Source organism: Chroicocephalus ridibundus, chromosome 3, assembly GCF_963924245.1.
Source record: "Chroicocephalus ridibundus chromosome 3, bChrRid1.1, whole genome shotgun sequence".
NCBI classification, from domain to species: domain Eukaryota; kingdom Metazoa; phylum Chordata; class Aves; order Charadriiformes; family Laridae; genus Chroicocephalus; species Chroicocephalus ridibundus.
The window spans coordinates 69119420-69143810 of record NC_086286.1 but is presented as its reverse complement, the minus strand read 5'-3'; the positions used below and the strand labels follow the sequence as shown (position 1 = coordinate 69143810).

Here is a 24391-nt window from a genome sequence, read left to right as displayed (position 1 = left end):
GCTATCTACTTAGCATTCAGTTGATTTTGCAATACAAGGTAAAATATTGTCAACAAAAGGAAATTATAAAAAGAAATCCTTTAGAATAATGTGGATGGTTTTAGCCAACTTCTTTAAAATGATTCAGAGCAACTACATGTCCTCATACCCAAGATGTCTGCACATGACAGGATCTGGGTCACACTCCATGCTTATTTCTACAATTATATGATGGCCCAATAAGAAATTACGTGTTGATTATGACCCGTCTGTCTGGGAGGAAACACTAATTTATGGTGTGACTATAAATGCCTAATAGTTTACTTCTATTAGGTAAGTAGTAAGCTTTCAATGGAAAGCTACTACCCATACTACTGTAAACGAAAGAAATATTAAGCAAATTATCGCAAAGGATTAAAAAAGATTCAAGTTTCCTTTGAAATAACTTTCTATATACCTGAAAAATTATGAGGAATCATCTCTCTCCACATTCTGTTCCTTCTATTGTAAAAATGTCAGCAAGCTCTTTCCATGCCAGTTACTACATTAATATAACCTAAGGAGTAGAAAACAAACTACTGCAGAAACTATAAACAAATGGTAAATTCTTTTGTTGTTGTTTTTACCATCAATATTTGATATAGTTCATAGAGGACAGTGAGGTAACATCCTTAAACATAATGGGGTTTGTGCCTGTTTGATAAGCAACCAGGGAGCTCCACTGCAGAAAATACAAACTCTGTGCATCACAGTGGAGCAAACTGAAGTACTTTATCACACGATCATTTGTTTCAGTTCAAATATAATCTAATAAACCTTATGAAATTCAGAAATTTAATTTGGAACCTTGCCTGCATCATTTGTTACATCAAGAAACAATTACTTAACACCGATTTCATCATACTATTTTTTTTTAAAAAAAGCAACTTATTTGTTTTAGTCAATGAAAGTTCCACTTCATCTGTATAGTGAATTTAGTTCAAAATGGACACAGAGGTGAGGAAAAAACCCTGGTTCTGTGATCATGTCTTTAATTGATGCAGGCATAAGAGTCTGTTCATTTATGTCAAAATGAAACATAATCAAATCAGTAATACATGCCTCTATTAAAAGATGCCATCTACAATAGACTTTTCCTATGTTTGGTTAACTAGTGATTCCGCTTGCTTAAACTTTTTTGTTACAATCTCTAGGACTGGGAAAAATGGCACAATATCAGTGCGAGCTCTGGATGGTCCTAAAGCCAGCATTGTGCCAGCCACATTCACTGCGGTCTCTCCACCTGGATATACCATTCTGGATGTAGATGCTAATGCCGTGCTGTTTGTTGGTGGTTTAACTGAAAAAATAAAGGTAATGTCTTTTCTGGTGCTAGTGTATTAACTGGCTATTTATATGGACAGTTTTCATTGTTGCTTACAGCAAAAATAGTAAACTTCCATATGCTGGCGTCATTGTAGAAGGTGCTTTAGTAGCAAATAGTGCACCTGCACTCTTAAAAAAAATTATTAGGATGTCTGTAGCCATCTAGGTGAACAGACCTGAAGTTTCTCTGCCTATGCTGTTAACTACTTCTAATCAGAAGCCTGGTGGCCAGCTGTATTGATGCAGCATTTAGCCCAGCCAACTAATTCTTGCTGGGTAGCTGGATGCTCTACCTTGGGCATCCTGCTGCCCCAACAGCCTTTCAGTATCACTGACAGGAACTCACTTTTTTTCCCATGCGTTCCTGGTCTCCTAACAATGTATATAACAATATATATTCCTTTGCATTCAGGGTTTTTTTTCCTTTGTCATGTACTCACAGTATCCCTTCCTCCTTTGCAGTCTACTTTTGTCGTTTCTGCTTTATTTTCTTGATTTTTATTCCTGTTTTCCCCCTGTACTACCCCTCTTTTTAACTGCTACCTGCATCAGATCCCTGGTCTTATTTTCTCTTCTTTTTACCTGTTCATTTTTCGGGTGACTGCTTCTACATTGCTTAACTTATTGGGAATGATTAGAAGATTTATGCCAAATAGGATGGATGGAAATCTTTCAGCAAAAAATGTTCTCCCATAAGTAGTAATTAGTATATATTTTCCAGTGGGATTCATTATCACACAATTTAAATGAACTATTTTGTTCCTGATCAATTTTTTTTTAATGTTAACATTACAAAAAAATCATCATTTAACATTTTTTTTTATAAAAACAAAGCTAAGATTTGGACTTTCCCAGTGAACTCAAAGAACCTTTTTTTTTACCCCAATGTTTGTATGTGTCCTTAAATGTTGAAATAGCACAATATTTTCTCATCCAACTTTCTTGTTTTTAGAAAGTTCAATTTTCTAGATGGTTTTGTTTTGGGAACATGTGGATAGACATATTTATTTCTTAAAAAGAATAGTGTGGGTGCCCATTTCCAGACTGACAAAGATGAAATGAGACGACACAAGAGGAATATAGAAAATGTAGATTCCGCTTCCTTGAAATCAATGTCTTGAAGTCCAGCTTTAGCTTCAAAGATATCCATGTGTTTTGGAGCACAGTCAGATAACTTCATTTTAGAACTTGGTGAGGTTCATAACTCAGAGCTTCTGCACACAAATAAGAGACTGAGGAGACTTACACAACTGCCAGCTAACTTACCTGAGATACATTTGGCGGACAAGGATTCACAGGAACAGGAAAAAATTTCATGAGATTTTGGGCTAGGAAGTTGCAAGTCAATCTTTATTAGTAGAAATCATGTGTGCGCACTCTTGCTTGATCTGAAATAGATCAACAAAAAATCACATTTTCAAGTTTTGAAGGGGTAGGATTTTGACATTTCCTGTTGAGCTTTAAGGGTGTAAATAACTGTCATTACTATTTGAGTAACCAGGCCCCAAATCTGGTATCGACCACTCCAATAAAAGAGGTAACCATTCCTAAAAAAGGTCTTCTCACTTAAATTGCACTTTCAGAGGAAAGATTAGCTTGAATTTTAAAATATTAATATTATATCTATTGCTTTCATTTCATGATTATTAGTAGTAGCATTTATTTGCAGTGTTTATTTGATATTTAAATACTAACAGTACTTGAATAACACTTAGTCAAGAAGAATTACTTAACAATGGAGCTTCGTGCAGTGTTTAGGAAAAAGTTAGAGATTTAGCAGAATCTCTAGAGGGAAAAGGGTTCAAGGGCTCTTGATATTTCAGGGTAAACAAAAGGACCAGGAACACAGTAATGTTTAAATCTGAACCTTTTCCAGAATGTTTTTCTTTTTTTCTTTAGTTAGATACAGTGAGTCGGAGGTGGGTAGTGAGCACAATTCAGCACATAAGACAGTTCTAGGATCAAGTATGAGGTGCGATGCTGAACCGGAACAGGAATTGTGGATGCTGCAAAAGTCTGATGCTAGAGCAGCTGTTTTTAACCTCAGTAAGAGTTCTTCAGCTATTTTCTGTAGAATTCTCCATTTTTTTGTTTCAGTCAGGAAAGGCATCCCGAATTGTATTTTATTTTTTTTTCTCTAGGTAAAGACAGACAAGAGCAGAGGTAGGAAGACAGTGTGTTGTAAGTTTGGTATGGCTGGTGTATTTGCAATTCAGGGTTTAAAACACTATCAGACTTGCTCTGTTCAGACAAACTCTGTGAATTAAAAGATAATTGATAACTTCACTTATCTGGGAATTTTTGTCATCATGTGGTACAGTTGCCAGGCTAAAAAAAATTAAGACTTAACTGAGACTCATATCTCAAACCGTGAAGTTCTTTGGATACTTATCAAAGTGACTGATATTTTTTAAATCTTGTCTCAGAAATCGGCTTTTTCATATTATTGAGTTTGGGAGTCCTTTAGACTCTTTAGATTTGTCCTGGGATTTTGTCCACATCCCTTTTTGCATGCATCTTTGCAGTGTATTCAAAAAGAAGGCTCATTTTCAGTTTTTAAAAACATCTTTCATCTGACTTGAGTAGAAGACTATGATACTTAGATGTCATGAATTTCTCAGAAGTGACATTAAGTTCATACTTGTTGCTAATTAAAACCTTCCCAATTTCCCTCGGAAATATCACTAACACATTAAGTCTTTTGAGTCGTACTTTTCCTTGAATATTTTCAAGTTGCACTTCTCCATATTCTCTTGCAAGATCTTAATATTCGTAATTGCTGTATGGAAAACAGCAGGTGCTTGTCTGTCGCAAATAGCTAAGTATATAGATTTTCAATCAGCTCATATTGATGAAGTGAAATTTAAATGAAACTAGGTATTTTTAGAAGGATAATTTTGAGCTGAGTACTCTGTGTACTGTCAAGTCTTACTACCGTGATCGTGGTACCATGTTATGATCTAATGAGCATCACCCATGTGCGTGACCCCAGCTTAATGAGTTTTGATGGGATGTGAGTTTTAATTGCTTTGCCATTTACATTTTTTTTTGCATCCAAAGTTCAGCATGAACTTTACAGGTGTAGCCAGTTGAGTTCACAACTGATCTTTTGTCTTGGATGATGTGCTCAAATGCGAGGCTTTTGAGCTTTAAGTACAGTAGAAATATTTTGCTTATTTTGTTGCAGGCAAGATTCCTCATAAGACTTCTACGAAGTCTCAAACGAAAACCCAGATAGACCTTGAACAAGTGGGAGCAGGCAGCTCTCTGAATAGCCAGGAAAGCTGACAGTGATGTGGAAGCCAGGGCAGCTCCTCATTCTCCAGGAATCATTCTGCCTAGGACTTTCCCAGAGTCTCAAATAAATGGTCTTTACCATGCTGACTGATACAAGCTTAGCTCACATTTTTGCTGATCAGTTGTTTAATAAGAGGACTTTTCAGATTAATTACTACTACTTATATTTAAAATAATAAGTATCTTCTGGTTTTTGTGATTTTCATACCAGTTTTGATTTCAGACACAGTAGATCACTTCAGATTGAGTTCTGCTGAGATTTGTGTTTTCTGTTGCAGAAGTCAGATGCTGTAAGAGTCACCACCTTCACTGGCTGCATGGGCGAGACCTTTCTAGACAGCAAGCCCATAGGACTGTGGAATTTCAGGGATATTGAAGGTGACTGCAAAGGGTGTGCCGTCAGGTAGGTAACGCACTGACTGCTTCTCATGCTCCGGTGTGAACCTGTCCGTGGTGATACTGCACTCTGTGGTAAGCAGCATGAATTCCCACAGCAGCCAGCAAGTTCCAGTAGACAGCTGTGGTCTGTGTGCAATGCTGACAGTTGTAGGAAATATGAAGTTAAGTTGCAATTGCACCAAGAGGGGAAGCACCCAATCTGCGTCGTAAATGTAGTCAGTGTGTTAACAGAATTAAGACAACGTAACAGTGCTGTCATGGAACGACACCTGCTAACCAGTACCCAGGATGAGTCAAAACATGAGAGTGAGTGAGATCCACACTGGGACTGAGTCATGGGCAGCTGTGGAGTGGGTTCCTGCACCTCTTATGTGGCGTGGGGGAGAGTCAGGTGCCTCAAGGTGGCTTTCACAGCTACCAGTGTAGCGAGCAGAGACCCCCCCATAAGAGAAAGGTGTTTCCATTCTCAAAAGAGAATGGTAAATCCTGTCCCTGTCAGTGACCTGTGGTTCCAGGTAGGGTAAATGGCCCATCCAGGCAAGCCCAGGATTCACGTATGTAGGCTCTGAACTCTCTCCAGGAATTTTAAAACAGCATAAGTTACTTCCTTTCCAGATGTGTCCTTGGCCCTTGAGAGCTGTGATCTTCATTCCTCTTTCACACCAAACTAATCTCAAACACTTTCCTGTGCCATGTCTCAGCTTCAAAAGCTGAGGGACCACCTGATACTACAGCACAGTCCTGGGAATTATCATGTAAAGAAGACAGACTCTGGGTCTCTCACATCATTGTTTAAGGCTTTCACAGTGATCCACTGCATGAAAGCAGCACTGTTCTCATAGATGCTCCTGGCTTTTAGTGAATTTGGCACTACTAGCATATGGTATAGAGCTCATGCTGCATTAGGTAAAATAATTGTAGATCCAGTCAGGGAAGTTAGGAGTAGGCAAGTTTTCAAACTCACAGCCTAGTTTGACAACCTGCTAAGGCATAGCCCTTTGAAAGTGGTGGAAATTCCAGTTGTGAACCAAAACAATTTTTGAAATACCAGAGGATTTCCTTGGCTACAACTGTAGGCTCTTGACATATAGGAGGAAATTTAAGGAGCCTGATGATGGACATGTGCATTTCAGTTCCAAGCAAGTCCTAATGGAAATGCCTAAACCTTTCTGTGCATCTCTGCCCAGATCTCATTTTCTCATTCATTAGTGATAGTGTAGATATGCTTGCTTGGAGTGGGGGGTGGGTGAGAGGGAGATTAAAAAAAAGAATACTAGATTTGAGATTTGTAGAAAACTGTATTAAAAGCTCCCTTTTACCTTAATCCGTTGTTCCAGTACCAGAAATAGTCCCGTTCTCCTGCAAAACCTAATTGCAAAAACTTAACTGTTAAATATAGCTATGGAAGGTGAGAGAACTACATTCAAGATCCTTGTATGTATGCCAAGATAAATGGGGAACATGTTCCTGGGCAATATTTCACATGTTGGTCCCTTGTTCAAATTCAATTATGTTCGTGATTAAACCAAAGGTTTGCTGTCTTGCAGCTATCTGATCTGTGTGACAGAAATGGACAAAGAGTCTGTCATAAAAATCATATCAGACAAACTCAAGGCCTGATCTTTTCTGGTTTGTAATGACAGGAATGCCAAAAAGTGTGGACAGACTGATGCTTCTGTTCTTGCAATTTTTGTAATTTGTGGGTAAGCAGAGAATCACAGTTCCCAGGGTTTTCAGTCTGGGACCCTCCAGAAGTTGTAAAATCACTAACAATAACAAAACCAAGATTTTTTTACAAGATGAAAGATTACATAATGCTATTTTACATTGACACAAAATGAGTCATTACAGAGCATGAGATATATGAGACATATTCGTCTTCCATCTTCCTCCCAGAGATACTTCTGTGTTGGATAGCAAGTGAGCTGACCTTACAGTGTCACTTGTCAGAACAGGGGGTTGATATGAAATCAAACCAAGTTCAGGAAGACTCCCAAGAGTCACTCTGCTAGTTCCCCTGCCCCTTCTTTTTATATTAACCTCACACGGCAAAGGAAAATGGTTGGAATTGCCCCTTTTCAGTCCACAGGTGGCAGATGGTGAAGGGACAGTCCAGTTCGATGGCGAAAGCTATGCCATGGTGAGCCGCCCAATCCGCTGGAACCCCAATATTTCCACAGTCATGTTCAAATTCAGGACCTTCTCATCAAACGCCCTGCTGATGTATCTTGCTACTGATGACTTGGTAAGATAGCTAACTTTACAGGTTTCATGGGAGTGGCTGAATTCATCATAATATGAAAAAAAATAGTAATTTAATGTAGCACTGTCCTGTTATGATATTGCCTGGTATGAAGCTTCACTGCGGTCCAAGTGAAGACAACATTATGGTGTGGAAGTTGACTACCTAGTGTTTACTGACTAGGGAGCATTATGTTAGACTGAGGGGAACTCCAGCTTTTCTGAAGTTATTAATTAATTTTCATTTATCCCAATGTTTACCTCTGCAAACATTGTCAGTTGTGGTTGCGCATTCATAATTTAAAATATTGTAGTGTGAGGGCAGGGAGAAAGTGGGAAGAGAAAAGTCTTAGTAGAAGTCCTACTGGTATAAAGAAAAAGTTTATGTTTAATGTGAGTGGCATTAAAGGGGAACTGTATGGTGCAACAAACAGGATGCGATGGTGATGATGTTTTTACAAGGTCTACAAATGGTGCCTTTTACAGCTAAAATAGAGAACAGAAACATTAGTTATGAAACTGTTCAAGGTTTTTATTCACACACACTATCAAATGTGTGTGGATAACAGGGAGAACTATTTATTAAAGACATCTGGCCAGATCCTCACCTGGAACAGGAATGCCTCAGCATCTGCATCTCTGAGCCAGCTTGATTTGCATCCCTGACTGGGAGCTGAGTCCTTTCCTTAGCCTTTTCATATGGGCCAGAAATGATGTACAGCAGTTCTCACTGATGTCTTGAAGAATTACTGAGCACTCACTATTTTAGAAAAATTGTCTTTGTGTAAATCAGTCTTATTTCAGATTCCTTTATTTTGGGAAAAAATTATCAGAATTGCTGGAATTATCAAGAAGGAGGGTGCGCCTCCTCACTGACTGTAGTAAAAGATAACATTTTATTATGATAATGAAGTACTGACATAGTTTTTCTAATTAATTTTGTAATTTAATATTAAAGTTATAATGAATGTAATTATTTTAGATAATTTCATATAATTATTTTGTATAGTTATTATTAATTTATGTACTCTTTTTAATTTATAAACTTCTGAAAAACACTGGAATCTGGAAGGCAACTGGTCCCTGATCCAATTTGTCTCTTAAGATATTGTCCCACTGTATAAAAACTTTCATTATACTCTTTCTAGTGATGCATGAATAGACATGCATAAGCATCTAGAACACTGAGTTTATTAAATTTTACTCTTTTCACCTTAACATTAGTTTATGTTCATATATGTAACATTATCACAGTTTTGGGTCTGAGTACAGGTGGAACTGGCCATGAGGAAAATGATAATTAAACTTAATATTTCTCTGGTACGTTCATATCCTGGTTCATAGTTCCACCATTACTTACTTAATGCCTTTTATGCTATCCATTTCCCTAGTTATTTGTTTTGCTCTTTGTATACTGCCAGGTCTTTTTCTGTAGATACTGCTGCGTATACCATTGTTCCAGTCAGCCATCTCCAGTTACTGCTTAGATATTGGTGTCAGTGGTTGATGAGAATAACAGTCCATAGCTCTCTTTTGCTCCATCAGTACAGCTCTCTCTGGAAACCCTGATAAAAGAAGCCCAATTTGCCATATTTACTATTCTCATTTTCTACCTTGCAGGTTTAAACCTAGCTGATTTAATCTAGCTGATATGTCTAGTACAGACATATATTCAAAGCTGAGTATTAGTTTCAGGTAATCATAATGTGTATTTGTGTCTTCAATCTAAGAAAATAGAAGTACAGATATCCCATCAAAACTCCAGCGAAGTTCTTAGCAAAATTCCAACTAATTTAGCAATCCAAAGGAGAATAAAAGGGGAAAAAAGAACTTGTTGGCAGCAGACTTTTGCATGTTACAGTCCTGGGCAGTAAATGCCTAAGTAAATTTTTTTTAAAAGCTTGAAAAAAGTTGTCTAATGTCACCCAGGAAAAGAAAGTGCTTATTTAATGTCATATGCGTCTTACCAAAATGAACAGGAGTCATAATTTGTGTATCTAATCCTTTTCATTAACAGAAGGATTTCATGAGTGTTGAACTCAGTGGTGGGCGTATAAAAGTCAGCTACGACCTAGGTTCAGGTACAGCTTCTGTTATCAGCAACCAAAATCATAATGATGGCAAATGGAAATCTTTCACCCTGTCAAGAATTCAGAAGCAAGGTGAGTTCCTGTGGTGTCAACACCATGGCTTTCCCAGTCACCTGTGCAGTACAGCTAACCATCTAATCATGAGGAAGATGTTGTGCAAAATTGCTGGAATTATAAAGTTCTAGTGATTTACCAAATTCTTTTGCTTAGATTACAGGTGTGTTGAGTGGCATGTGAGTGATTGCACTGTTAAACAGGCCTTTCATGAACAGGTAGCTTAATTTTCAGGCATAATTCTGCTTTACATTTGTGTAAATTACATTCTAAACTGCTTCTGAGGGGGCGAAGAAAGAAATTTTTTCATCAGTTCCCTGCTGTTGTTCAAAACCATAAAACAAACCTGTGTGATTTTTGTTAGGACAGCAATAGCTTTCATGCTGTGCAGTCCTCTCATGCACAGTTTATCCCAAACAGCTTAAAAAAGCAATGACTCCAGTACTGATAGTACAGTATCTCAGTAGACAAACACAACAACTATTTTATATTCCCTAATGATATCCAGTGTGCCATGATCTGAATCTGCATGGAAACAACTGGGAACGTCTTCAAAAGTGCTGCAAATTCTTCAACCTGTGTACTGCATACTGTACTACTGGTTCAAAATGTGAAGCGGTGGCATTTGATAAGATCACAAAGAATGTTGGCTATCATGCTGGCAAAACCCCTTTTCTTGTTTGTTTTTAATCTAGCTTTAGGACTGATAGAACCTTACCTGAGCCAAATTAGCTTTATTCATGGCATCTGTGACAGTCGCTGTGCCTTTGTATCCTGAAGTCTTACTGCATTCTGAATCTTCAGGGTCACCCCAAGCCCCTGAACACACTCTTCCTCCTCTGCCCCTGCAGTGCCAGATCTTTACCTGACCTTCGCATCTCAAACACAGACTCACTCTCTTGTCATTTGGCTGAAGCAGACCTGGGAGCTGGGACACTGGCCAAAATAACTCAGAGCTCTCACTTGTAGATTTGCTGCACCTTTGGAGGAGGAATGCCTTGTTGCTAGCCAGTTATCTTAGTTCATACTTAACTCAGGAAGTATTAAGATAAAATATAATTTATTAATACCGTTCAGACATATCATGTGCTTATAAAAAAGATACAGGTTTAGAAATGAAAGGAAAATTAATCTGTTTACAGTAAGGTACATCAGGAAGTCTGTCCCACATTCGATTCTCTTTCACTCCTGAAAATGGTAGTTTGCTTTCAGGTTTTGCACATTCCATCTCTCTTTTAAGGCATTTCTTTAGTCAGCTGCTGCTACAAGAGGCTCAGCTGTGGGGAGAGCATCTATAAGAGAAGACTCTTCCTCCCATCGCTCCTTCCTTCCGTGGATTATACATCACCTCTTCTAGGCAGTCCTCCCTTCAAAATCTCCTAAGAGGTTGACAGGTCTTTCATCCAAACTCACTCTATTCCATCCTTAACCAGAAATCAGGCTGGTCACTTTTTTAGTTAAAATAAAGGTTCATTTCATTCCTTCAGTATGTTGGAGGGGTAGGGGGAAAGTGTACACTAAAAGCAATCAGAAAAAAGAAAAAGGAAGGATGGATGAATGGAAGGAAGAAAGAACGAACCCCTTCTTTGCATCCCTATGGTAGAATATCCCTTTCTTCCTTGGGGACTGCTCAGCATTTTTCACTGTGTCTTGTCACTCTCATTGAACTTTATATTCCATATTAATCCATACATTCAAAATATACACGGAGCAAGCATTTAGATAGGATAGTTGTATGTAGCGTGTCACTGACTCCAGATTGAGATTAGACATGACAGCAACTGACTGCTTTGGGTTTGAAAATGGTTTAGAGTGACTGATCACTGATCTCTAAGGCACAAATGGCAATGCTTAACAAACTTTTACACTAAAAAATCCTGTTCAAGTGACAACCTTTTGACTGAAATCACAAATTAGATGTAAAATGATCTCTTCTGTCTTGAATTTGTCCTGAAGTGTTAGATCCAAATTACATCCACACAAAGAACATACCAAATTGAAACAGGTTTAGAGAACATATAAAAATAAAGCATACAGGATTGCTAGCTTTTCAGGTTGTTATGGAAACAGAGGAAAGTGCAGGTCTCTTCCCCTGCACTTAATTGACAATTTGGAAATGCAGCGTCTTAATTGCAAAATACAACCCTCCTTTTCTCTCCACTCACCTGCTAATCCTCCAGATATTTCTCTGTTGGTTTCTTACATTAAGACATCATTGTTCGTGCCTAATTTTTTGAAGCTAATCTCAAATCTCTTCCAGCCAACATATCAATTGTAGACATAGACACCAACGAAGAAGAGACCTTAGCAACAACTTCTGCAGGCAGCCACTTTGGACTCAACTTAAAAGGGCATGAGAAAATATATTTTGGGGGATTGCCAACCCTGAGAAATCTAAGGTAATGTGGCTCAAACCAATTTCTTTACCTTTGGTAAGGGGATGTAAATGCAGTGTAATCTTATTCTCTGTATTTATTTCTCAAGTTCACTTGCAGTAAGTGACATTGGGAAGTGAGTTCCCAATGTACCCTGTATTGCCACAGCAGACCAATGCTTTATTTGATTATGTTGTGTTTTTCAATGTATTTCACACAGCTCACATTACACAAATACAAGGGAAATAGCAGTAACGGTGCAGTCTATCTTTCTGACGCTATACAAAAACCATGATGTAGCTGGCTTTTTAGGTATTTTTTTTATTTGATGAATAGAATTTGACTTCAAACTTACAGAAATAGCTCCATACCCCACAAAATTAAGCACGAGCGTTTACCGTGTGCATGAGTAGAAAAATTGAACTACAAACTACTCCTTATGGGATTACTGTTAAATCAGTACGCATGTTTTTGCATAGTCAGGGTCAGTATACTTTCAATATGTATAAAAATATTGTGTTTAGATATCATTTAAAATTATTTGTAGTTGTAAATTCCTGGACTCGTTAGATTAAATTCTTCCTGTATTCAGGTATTAAAGTATATGATACAATACTCTTGATATATTTAACCAAGTAGAATGAAATATGGAAACCTTTTCTCTTCAGAAGCCTGATCCTAAATTTCTTATGCAAATAAATTTCCCAGCATTTATTTTTAAAATATTGTATAATATTATTGATAAACTTTAACTTAAGCTTTAATAAACTAAAGAAGTGGGATAACAGATACTTGAATTTAGTGACTATATTACATGGTTTTAAATAGATCAAAAAACTTACTTCAGGTTTAAATGAATATTCAGCAGTTCTGCAATGACAAGAACAAGAGAATTCTGTGCTACAATGAACAGATGAGCAACACAGAAACAAGCCCATTAATCTATGTCAGCTTTAGCTACGCGACATAATGACAGCCTTGAAGTGGTCTTGTGCACAAGGAACTGTTGTGATGAGTCTACAGGCTGTTCTGCAACTAAAAGAATGGATGTATTTGTTAATTTATTAAGTTAATAACTGACCTCTGATGTCAAATCACCCAGCAATAAAAAGACTAAGATCTATTTCACTCATGAAATACAGCAGTGTATTAGGTAATTGTGAAATCACACCAGTGCAGAACAAAATGTCTAGAGCAATTATCTTTCAGCAAATCCTTTGTGGTTGCTTAGAAAATCAGTGTACCACAGCTACTTGAACCTGTGGAAACCATTTTGCCTCCAGCTATGATTCATCAGTCACTGGGGCAAGATGAATGTTATGGTAAATTAGAATCAAAAATAGTGAAAGGAGGATTAGGGCAAAGCTGAGCTACTGCAAACAATAGACATGAGGTACCCATGACTTTGTAATTATCAGGTCATGTTAGTTCTGACAAATTCTTTTAAGTGGTTTGCTTTTACTGATGACAAGTATAGCAACAAATTATAAAAGGTCTCTGATATGTTACATTTTAAGGTAGCAGTTGCAGAGTAACCCTGTTAATTATTATAGCCTGATAGTGTATGTAGAATCTCACCATCTACTATGTATCCTTGGTAAATGATGCGTATCTGCTTCAGTGTGAAATATTTGAACCTTGCTAAGAAGTATCATTTGCTACAATTAATGTGATTTTGATGCGGGTTTTTTTTTTGTCTTTCTCTCTCACCCCAGTATGAAAGCAAGGTAAAAATAATCAGATTACTTGCATGACTTGCATGTGTCTAGTAAGTGCAGCTTGAAAGCACAGGCGGCAATGCAGCAGCAGCGTGTGGGCAGTATTTGTACCAGCTGTTACGCTAAGGCTGTTAATTCAGCGAGTCGCTCCTGCTGCAACAAGCAAAGCTGCTCCCAAGTGCTTAACACCGTCGTCTTCCATGCTGTGCGCACACCTCCACAAACAACTTCTCTTTTCTTCACACAGCTGCTTACTTGGGCTGCGTTTGTTTATGGCAGCAAAATGCCTGGGAAGCAGAGCTCCGGCAAGATGTATTGCCGAGTTTGGGTCTGACCTGTAAAAGCAACGTAGTCCCAGCTCAGGCGAGGAGCACTGCACTCCCAGGCAGTTCCTGAGGAGAGGGTATGGAAGCTAGGTGCAGATTTTTGTGAAATTTGCCACTCCTGAGTTTAAGAACAAGGGGATAGGAGAGGTCACCTATTTCTGACTGTTCCAGTTTATTTACGTCCATGGCTTTTGCTTTGATATGCTCAGATATGAACTGAACTCCACTGTTTTGCAGCTTAATTCCTGGCGTGAATTACGAAAATGCAGCTTCCTCTCACCCCCATCCTGAGAAAGATTATTTCCTTCCAATCTCCAGAAGTCTTGTCTTGTGTTCCCTTGAAACTGATCCCAGTTCGGCAAAAAAAAACAGGCCAAGAATTTATGCAAGAGCTGAATGAACTTGGACCTTGTTCTGTATGCTTTGGAAGGGGACAAGGGAAAAAAGGAAGTCTTAGGAAAACATCAAGCAGGTGTTAAATGTTTGCAAGGATGTAGAGTTCATACGGGTTGAGAATTATAAGATAACAGTGACTGCCTGTTGCATGAGGGCAGTCTGTAACCGGACAGGGCAGGAAGGATGTAGGAAAATGAATGGTTTCTGGATAGCAAAGACAGAAGATTGTGGGCACTGCTGACAATGATCATGGCAAAACTCTTCTGCTGCTGGGAAGATGAGGCTATGAAAGAACTGGGGAAGAGCTAGGAAATAAAAAATCAAAAATGAAAGTTGACCATAGCTACATGACTCTAAATAAAGCAGAATATGGATTATTTTAGTAAATCAGGTGCTTACTTTCAGGGATGTAAATTTGCCAGAGAATACACCGCGCTTGCTAGGATGGCTATAATGCAAAGAATGGCTTTCAGTAGCAAATTATGCAGCTGAACAGTACCTGTGCAAAATGGTTTTATTTTGTAATTAATATTCTTTAAAAACTTTTCTTTCCTTCCAGGGATCTGAAGTGTTTAGGTTTTTTTTTTCTCTCCACAGTTTTAACACCTTATTTATTTTCCAAAATCATTTTTCTTTCTTTGAGCTGTTCATATTATTCAGATATTCTACTAGCCACTCATGGGTAATATTGTGAGTGGATTCACCTAGTGCTTTTTGCTGGGTGGATTTACTCATCATGACATGAATGGCAACTTTTTTTTCTGAAGTGACTTTATAAGGCTTTTCTTCTTGCAAGCCTGGTTCATGTGTTGCCAGCAGTTGTGGTCTCACCCTGGTGTTCCCAGACCTGGGAAATCATATTTTTGCATTCAAGGATGCTTGCTTTGGTGTTACTTTCAGGGGTTTTCTCATTTCTTCTGGCAAACAGCTGATGAGCCAAACCATGGAACTTTGCAATTCTATTACAATATTCTGTAGCAAACCCAAGTGTATGTTTTTTTCTTTAACCGCCTGAGAAAGTCAAATGTATTGCTGTGTCACAAGAAATATGCAGCAGTTTTCATAGGAACATACTGGGAATGTAAAATACACAGAAAACAAATGTCAGTCCGCCTGAACATAAAGAATTCTTAAAGCATAAAAAGAAAAAAATCAAATGAAAATTTTTTTCAGTCTTTGGCAAAGACTTTATAAAAAATGTTTGTATGCTGCTGGAGTTCCTCTTTCATTGCAAAAAGATGACTGAAACATCTGTCTTCCAGTTAAGGTCTCTCCTTATTGTTATGATTTCCTAGCTTGCATCTTTCTGCTTTGCCTAAGGAGCAACTACTTGCTTATTTCACAGCTCACTGCATTTAAACACCAAAGGTGACAGCAGTCCTTTACAAAAACAAACAAACAAAACAAACAAACAAGCAAACAAAAAAAAAACAAAAACAAAAAACCAAACCGAAACAAAACTAAAACCACTAAAAAAAAAAGAAAACATGGAGAAGAGGACTGTTGTCAATTGAAGATTAGATGAATCTACTGTTACACCTTTGAGCGATGGAAGGCAGAGTGCAATATGTGCTCATAGGTGGTAGAAGACGATGTATTCATTTGAGTGTATGTGTATATTTAAAAAAAGATAATCAAGCATCTGTGCATCTGAAACTGAAAGTCCATGTGTGTGTGTATGGCTGACTGTGTTCTCCCTAAACTCTTATTTTTGAAAATACACTGTACTTCTACATTTTTTTTAGGCCTGAAGTGAACATAAAGAAATACACAGGTTGCCTCAAAGAGATTGAAATTTCAAGGACACCGTATAATATATTGAGTAGTCCTGATTTTGTTGGTCTAACCAAAGGATGCACACTAGAGGTTAGTCTGACTTCCATGTATTTTGGTCTTAATGGGTATAAATGTTTTCTGGTTTCTGATTTTATGGCATAACATATTAATTGCATAAGACATAGTCAGATGCACATAGGGCTCTAACCTGAAAATCAGAACAGTTATATTTAAAAGAAAGAAAGATGAATGAGTGTGATCACCAAATAGACCAGTTTTCCAGATCCTAACTTCTTGGACAGTATCCCTGGACAGTTGTGATATCCCTATGCCTAAAGGGTAGGATTTTCTGAAATGCTTAGCAGTGGTCCAGTTCTGATTCCACTGACTAAAATGGGAATTATTGACAGTAATGAGGATAGAATTAGGCACAGACAATATTGCAAAAACCTTAAAAAATTTTGATGGGCATAAAATCCAGGGATTTAAATGATTTTCTTTTGAAAAAATGTTATTATAAAATCATTCACTACAGAAAACCTGAGGTACTTTGAAATTCACAGTATATTTGGGGGTAACTGAAATAAAGTCACCTTTAGGATAGGAACTGTAGAGTACTTACTGTTATGAGCTACCACTGAGCTGGAAGGCGCATTTCTTACTAATCACTAAGAATGTGCAAAATTGGTGTCATTGTTTTGACTTCACTTATAATTCAAGTCAGTTTACTTACAATTATTGCTGCTTCTAATTAACAGGTTTTCAATGCATATACAATTCAAGGAATCTGATCCTAAGTTTGAGAGAGAATATAGTAATTTTCCATGGAAAAGTAGAGTATTATATAAAAAAATATTTCCAGTGGCATTTGTCTCCCAATAAATAGTTTATATTTCTTCCCTGGAAATGTGTGCTAGTTTTGCAAGCAGATGTATAATCTAGAGTTCCATATCAGATACCACTACAGCAAATCCAAATGAGTTGTTGTTAAACAAATGCTCTCCAAATATTTTTCTCCAAAACATTGAAGATTTCCTTTGAACAGTGACTGGAACCTGTCCAGGCCAAAATAAAGATGAGTACCTTCCTTTGCTGTGTTTATCACTTCTATCTCTGGCCTTCATCAGAGCAAAAATCGGACACCAATGGGACTCTCAGACAGGATATTAGACTAGGTGGATCTGTCATGAGATGGCCATTTTTAAGTTTTCAGGTTTGTGCCAAAGCTAAACCGTAAACAACCAGATTGTTCAGATGCTTTTGAATCTTACAAATGGAGTTCAGCAAAAAATTCCTACAGAAGTTCCTATTTGTTTGCATTTATTGTAGATTCTTTCCTGAATAGGAAAGGATAGTTGTGTTGATTTTCTTCTGTTGCTATGATTCTTAGAAAAAACTTAGTTTTTCACATTATTCCAATACTGAAACCTCACTTTCAGTATTGGAAATCTAATTGGATTAATCATTTTACTGAGGAATTAAATAAAATACCCTAATTGTACAAAACAGGATATGTACGATAATTAAAATGATAATTAAAAGCAAAAGGTAAAGACTTGATATATGTTCAATTATTTAAATGCCCTCAGATTTCAGAGAAAGGTGAACATCATCAGCAATTATTCGTTCTGGCATAATCTATTATCTCTGTATCTCAGATCAGTTCTACTGTACTAAAAAGTGGTGAGTTATTTTAGGAGAACTCACTGTTTCTATAGACTGCTCTTCCCCCACTGGAAGAGTACTAGAATTGGCAGTGATTACAGAAAATCTTCAGGAGTATGCACTGGTTTATTATTTGATGACATATTCTACTCTTTAAATTGTGTTAATGGGTACGTACCAATGTCCAAACAGTAGGGCCACCTGCAACAAGTGCTTCATTTATGAGCCTGAGTTATCATGAAAGCAGTGGTGCTTAGTGAAGCAATAATGGTGAAGCAATAATGACTGATTAATGGAAAGTATTTTCTGAGCACATTTGACAAATTATAGAATCTAGTTTATGTTCCTGTTGGCGGTTGTTATTTACCATATTGATTAAAAGCAAAATCCTACTGTATTAACTCAATCAAAAATATCTGTGAGCAGTTATTTTTAATCCAAGAGGATATGGCGAAATAATTCTGGAATTTTGCCTTCCTGTAAGACAGGATTCCAGAAATACTGTAAAAACGCCAGATGTAAACAGGTAAATTAGTGTTTGCACAACATTCAGAGAAGTAAATTGCTTAGTGTTTATTATTACTTTCCATCTCTTTACACTAGTTATATTTACATAGTTTATTATTTTAGTTAGGAAATCTTTCTGCATGTTCATACTGTTGCTTTTAATCCTATTAATGCACTTTCCTGTCCTCTTCTTCCTACAGAACATTTATACAGTTAGCTTCCCCAAGCCAGGTTTTGTGGAACTGCAGCCTGTTTCCTTTGACGTGGGCACAGAAATCAACCTCTCCTTCAGCACCAAGAATGAGTCTGGGATCATCTTGTTTGGCACAAGTGGCACGGTTGTCCCTCCCAGGAGAAAGCGCAGGTTTACTGGAAGGAAAGCTGCCCCTCCGAGGAGAAAGCGCAGACAGACGGGACAGGTACGAGGAACCTAGCAAAAGATAAGAAAAACACACAATTTCACTGAACACCTTCCTCTTGGTTTGTTTCAAGACACTGTCAGGTGTTTATACTTAAATTAAAATTCAGTGCTTGGGAATAAAATATTTCTAATGTTATCCTTTATCTGATGGAGAATCTGATAGAGGCTCAGAATTGTTGGGGTTTTTTTGCATTGGAGTAACTGTTTTCTCTTAAAGATTTACAAGAGGACATCCATAACTTGTTGCTAAAAAAAGAAAACCAGATTTGTTTTTCTATCGTGTAGATGCTTCCATGTTGTTTTTTTAATCAAACCTAAATGTTAGAGAATGCTCTTCTTCACTCATTCTGAGGACTTCCTATACACTATTAATGCTCGGAAACATCTCTCGCTCCTGTTCATATAGACATAAATGAGGATCATTCCGTTTCCCCTGAGACAAAAAAAAAATATCTGCTAAAAGCAGTGCAAGATAAGCCTCCTGTTTGAGGTCACTGCTGTGGGATATAAGACTTAAGAGTGCTCCAGTCTTTCCTCCTCTCCCATAAAATACAAACCTGCAGTATAAATTATTTCTGAAGACGACAGAGTCAGTCTGTTCAGAGGAATTACTTTCAGAGTCCAAGTGACTAACTGGTAAAAGTGTGATTGCGGTTAGAAATTATTCAAATCTTGATTAATTAAAAAACTCACCAACAGACATACTACAACAGAGATAAAGAAAATATTTTGGTGCTTTCTTTGTTCGGGACTTCTGGGAAATGATATTTCATCCCTCTTGCCTGTTTTGGAAGAGAGCTCTCAGTGACCTGGAGGAACACACTCCAGGGACAACACATTATAATGGCTCACCCTCATGACATTAACTTCAGGGCAGAGGCTCCTTTATCATCACCCAGCTCATCAGGTCACAGAAGTGAGCACAACACTCATTGCTATAGTAACTGGAGGTTAGATCCTGAAATCCGCTACATGATATTGGTTGCTAGAGTAACTACTAGTGTGATTTGCCAGCCCTCCAAACGCAGAACTCACACGGAGATCAATGCTCTTTGGAGCTTGATGGGTTTAAGACAAGGCCTTGTAACAGCAAAAATCAGAAGAATTGTAGGTTAGAAGTCTCTATCCTTCCCTGCAGACAGGTATGCAGAGAGTCAAATCTTTTGATGAGGCTTTCCAGCATGCCCTTGTTTTACCTATTCCTCATTATAAGAATGCAAGAGAGCCTGAATACAGCAGCAGCAGCAGAACTGAAACTATGGTATCTTGGCTATGGTGAGCAAATTAAAAGCCAGTGTAAGAAAATAAAACATACACGCTAATGCAAAACTGAGTGAAATAATTTCTTTCCAACTGTGACTTGCCTTCTAATACTAACGTATACATTGCAGGCCTACTATGCAGTGTTCCTGAACAGAGGTCGACTAGAAGTGCATATCTCCACTGGGGTACGGGATCCCCACAGAATCACCATCAAACCAGAAGCTGGCGAGTTTCACGACGGCAGAGCACACTCCATCCGGATAGAGAGAGCTAAAGGGTAAGAAATACTAGAAGCGCTACAGACCACACAGCTAATTCAACAGGGCCAATATGCCAATGCCTGTATCAATCCATGTAAATGCTTCTGACGAGACATTTAGTGTCGTTCCATCCTCATCCAAAAATTTTTAGAACTTAGTTTCTGACAGCGCTTATTATTCTGCAGAGCTGTGTTTACATGTTTTCCTAGGCTATCGGCCTCTTTCTCCAGAGACCCGCATTTGTCTGAATTAGTATCTTTAACCTTCTGGTACTTGGCAAATATATTTTATTAATCGAATCTGTGGAGGAGAAATACTGCTCTGGTGCAGTAAATTGCCTTTTCAAAACATGGAGAAAAAAAGACCATTTTCAAAGTATATAAAACAGCAACAGCACAGCAGACAGTAGCCTTTTTGTGCTGGTGTATATACATGGGCTTATGGCAGTACCCAGCTAAATATGGTAAAACAGTGCAAACACACAGTCCCAGATAAATGGCAGTCATTCTTATTGCTGGAAAGCCATTGCAGACCTTCTCAGACCATGTTGTTTTAAACAGAATTTCACTTAAATTCTTTTGCCCTTTCTTAGACATTGTAAAAAATACTAATTACACTTCACCATTGAGAAAGTGACAAGAAACAGCATTGCTGTACTGTGTAGGACTCAGGCAGTCAGTATTATTTATGGCCTGGAAAGCCTTTGTTCCAAGCAGGGTTGGTTGTGGACATTTGGACATACAAATATGTACATACTGTACAGACATTCAGTGGATTAGTGCACTATGCACAATGTTGTTCTCTTTTGTTTTTAAAAAAAAAAAGAGGAAGATGTGACATCTAGCGTGTTACAAAATGCGCTTATCCAAGCATGCTGAACCCTAGGCTTCACCCTCTTACCCCAACAACACTGCAGCTTTCTTGAGCAACAGTTGCTGTCTGTTTAGTCCCGAGGTGTCCTTCTGTCCTCTTTATAATCTGCTTTGTTTGCATTGTCCTTTGTCAGTATCATTTTCTGACTGAATTTCTATTCTATCCTTAAAAAAAAAAATCTTGTAAATAATGCCTTCAGACAATGTCTCTTCCCAGCTTCAATGTTTTACCTCCCCAGTTGGAGGTAAAACTGCATATTCTTTGGGAGAAAAAATGGTATTTTGGAAATGGATGACTGCATTTTGCAAAACATTTTGTGTCACTATGACAGAACACAAATATGCAGATGATAATAAGAAGCTCGAAACAACAAAGTTCTTTTATGCAGTGCTATAGCAAGTACAGTAGCTTGACCTGTGAGAGTACATTAAGACACAATTGCTGTATAATCCCATCCAGTGATGATGCTTGTTCAGATGAAACCTCTGTTGTCAAAGTAGCTCTGTTACAAAACAAATTGTCTGAACTCTGCAGTTTCTGTAACCTGAAATGGATGTGAAAAGATATAAATTAAGATTAGCCCCTCCTCTGCTCATGACAAACTCAAGCTTTATTTGATTAAATATGAGGAACGTTGTTTAAAAACTCTTCAGAGAGATAATTGTCCATATAATTATGAAGTATTTGCTTTCTCTTCCAAGGTAATTATAGGATACTGTTGAAGACTAATGCACATCATTGTCTGGTTCTGCTTGGAGCCAAAATGTTTACTATGGTAATGGCTAAAGATGAGATGAAATATTGCATGCTGATGAAAATATTGGCAATCAGTAGCCATGACTACCATGCAGATGCACAAAGGGTAACTCGAGTCTTGCCAGTCTGATTTCCCTACACTTAGCCTGGAGGCAGTGGAGAGTAGTGTCCTCCCTGGGACACTTCGCAGGACCTAAATTAGTCTGTTGCTCTGAACTGCCCCCAGAGAAATCTCTCCTTCTTTTTCCACTGCTGAAGGGTCTGGGGGAAATTCTAGAGATTGTACCAAAAAAAAATCTTTTAATACCTGTTTCCTCCAGCCCTTTGAAAAATGAATCACTTTCTTATTCTACATCTTTCTAGACCAAATCCATCCAAAACTAGAAGGAATCTGGGCAATTTGCATGTAGTACAACAGTTATCTAATTCAGGTGCTTAAGTCACTATTCAGTTCTGTCTAGGACTTGTGTAAATAACAAAGCCAAGTGTTTTACAGATGAAAACAAGTCCCTTTTCAAGAAACGTTTTTAATATTCATTTGCTAACATTTGTGATTATCGTTAAGGAAGAATATTGGAGTTCAATATAATTTTGCCAACTCCAATTGAAATTGGAGTTTCAATATAATAAAGTTGAAAAAAGTGAGGTTATTTGCCAGAAACTTGATTATATCTGATATGTTTTAAGGATGCTCAGTAATTCTGAAAAAATCAAGCTAATTACAGATACCAAACTTGGGTTTACATAACTAATTGTAGTCAAAGATGCTTCAATAGTTAGGTCTTGGTGTTTAGTTTTGCATGACTGTAACACATCTGAAATAAAAACTGCACTTCATAAATCATATCAGAGTTTACCAGACATGCATATAGCTTTTTTTTTTTTTTTTTTTTTGTGGTCCTGATTCTCTCCTGGCTAAATTCTATTAAATATAGTCTAACAACACAAAGAAATTATGCCAACTAGCATTCTATATTCACCTTCAGAGATACTGAAGTTCTTATCCATCCCCTACAACTCAGCTCACCTTGTGCTGGATTTGTTCAGAAGCTGGAGATTTTCTAAGTTTCATCAATGGCAAATTGTCCCAAAGACAGCAGTTAGATTTTTGACTCTTGTTGCTATACCTTATTATGTATGTTACCCATGAAAATAATCCACTGTCTCTCAATTCCACAGCCCTGACATTAAGGCAGCCTTCTCAGTATACACAATATATGGCTTGGCAAACCAGTTTTACACTTTCTGTCCCCTTTACCATGTTTCCTTGTAAATGCGGTACAAACCTGCAATGTTTGTATTTCTGTAGCTTTGACAGGCAAGAGCATTCAGCTTTTCTCTCACGTTTGGATTCTTACTTTTACCAGAATAATGCCTTTTGCTGTATTTACCCCTTTCCTCTTTGCTCTTTTTTCCATTTCCTGGCTTGGCTTGATCAGCCAGTGGTGCTGTGTTCCAGAGGCATCTACCTTCCTCCCTACAACCTTAACACTATCTTCCACAGGGCTTCTTTGTCTTTGACTTGTAGCATATGCATTATCCATGAGAGAGAATTGTAGCACTTGTATCAGTACATGGTGAGCAATCAGTAGTTCTCCTACTCTGCCATCTCCTAAAAAAAAAAAAAAAAAGCCAACAAGATCTTTTAAAAAGTATATGGTATGTATCTGTGGTTGATTCTGTGATCAGAGCAGTCTGTAGCAGCGTTTGTCCCCCAGCAAGAAGGTAGTAACTTGTATAACCCAGGAAACAGGGAGCCCAAACAAAACATGACCTCATGCCGTTTCCACCCCGCTGAGCACTAGATGATTGTACCTACCGTCCCAGTACAGCAGGTGGGCCCTTACCGGGTCAGTGTTGCCACACTACAAACCACTTCTTATTCGACCAGTGACTGATATTATCGCCTCTGTGCAGCATGGCTTTGCCAAGCTCTGTCAAAGAAATACCAAGGAAGCACAGCAGTATCTGAAAAACTTCTAGTGGTTAATATGCATTTAATGTGAGCTGCTAATTAACATCATTTGGGTTGCTCAGTGTTATAGCTGGTGTGAGAGTAAATGGGGCCTGCGAAGTGGTGATTTCAATACGAGCAATAACCAGAATAAAATATATATTTCTTTGCTTTCACATCTTTTTCACAGGATGTTCACTGTTCAAGTAGATGAGGACAAAGTCCAGACTCAGAGATTGCCAACGGACCAGCCCATCTCTGTTAAGAAACTCTTCGTGGGGGGTACTTCTTCTCAGTTTCAGACTGCACCTCTCAGAAACATACCACCATTTGAGGGCTGTATATGGAATCTTGTCATTAATGCCACGTAAGTCTCACTGATGCCAACACATGTCCAGTTAATGAGGTCTGGTTAACTACTTTGGCTGCCAAAAGAAAACTCATTGTTGCAAGGAAGCATACTAACAGTAAGTCCTAGAATACGGTCTGTTTTCTTAATATGCCCTTCCTTTTTTTGTCTGCAGTATATGCTCTGTTTTACAGACAACACCTGTCTATTTATCCATAAAATCAGAGCAACTCAACAGTAACACTGCAATAAGACTTGCCTCAGTGATAGGCATTTATGGTGTACTGTAACAATTTATTTTAATTAAGGTTGATCTCCAAGATTATA

General features: G+C 37.8%; 1 protein-coding gene across 6 annotated transcripts in view; it reads left to right on the top strand.

Moving 5' to 3' along the window:
* The window catches only part of LAMA2 (laminin subunit alpha 2), a 383003-nt gene that overhangs the window by 341069 nt on the left and 17543 nt on the right, over positions 1 to 24391 (top strand). For 5 of the 6 annotated variants that reach the window (XM_063329629.1, XM_063329631.1, XM_063329633.1 and 2 more), the window contains 9 exons: positions 1173 to 1332; positions 4920 to 5044; positions 7123 to 7285; positions 9299 to 9443; positions 11686 to 11824; positions 15986 to 16106; positions 18389 to 18607; positions 20001 to 20149; positions 23906 to 24082. In XM_063329629.1, the coding sequence (XP_063185699.1) occupies positions 1173 to 1332; positions 4920 to 5044; positions 7123 to 7285; positions 9299 to 9443; positions 11686 to 11824; positions 15986 to 16106; positions 18389 to 18607; positions 20001 to 20149; positions 23906 to 24082 (1398 nt within the window). Of the gene's footprint in view, positions 1 to 1172; positions 1333 to 4919; positions 5045 to 7122; positions 7286 to 9298; positions 9444 to 11685; positions 11825 to 13515; positions 14242 to 15985; positions 16107 to 18388; positions 18608 to 20000; positions 20150 to 23905; positions 24083 to 24391 lie in introns of those variants that run through there. The other variant, XM_063329634.1, reaches the window with a different exon arrangement.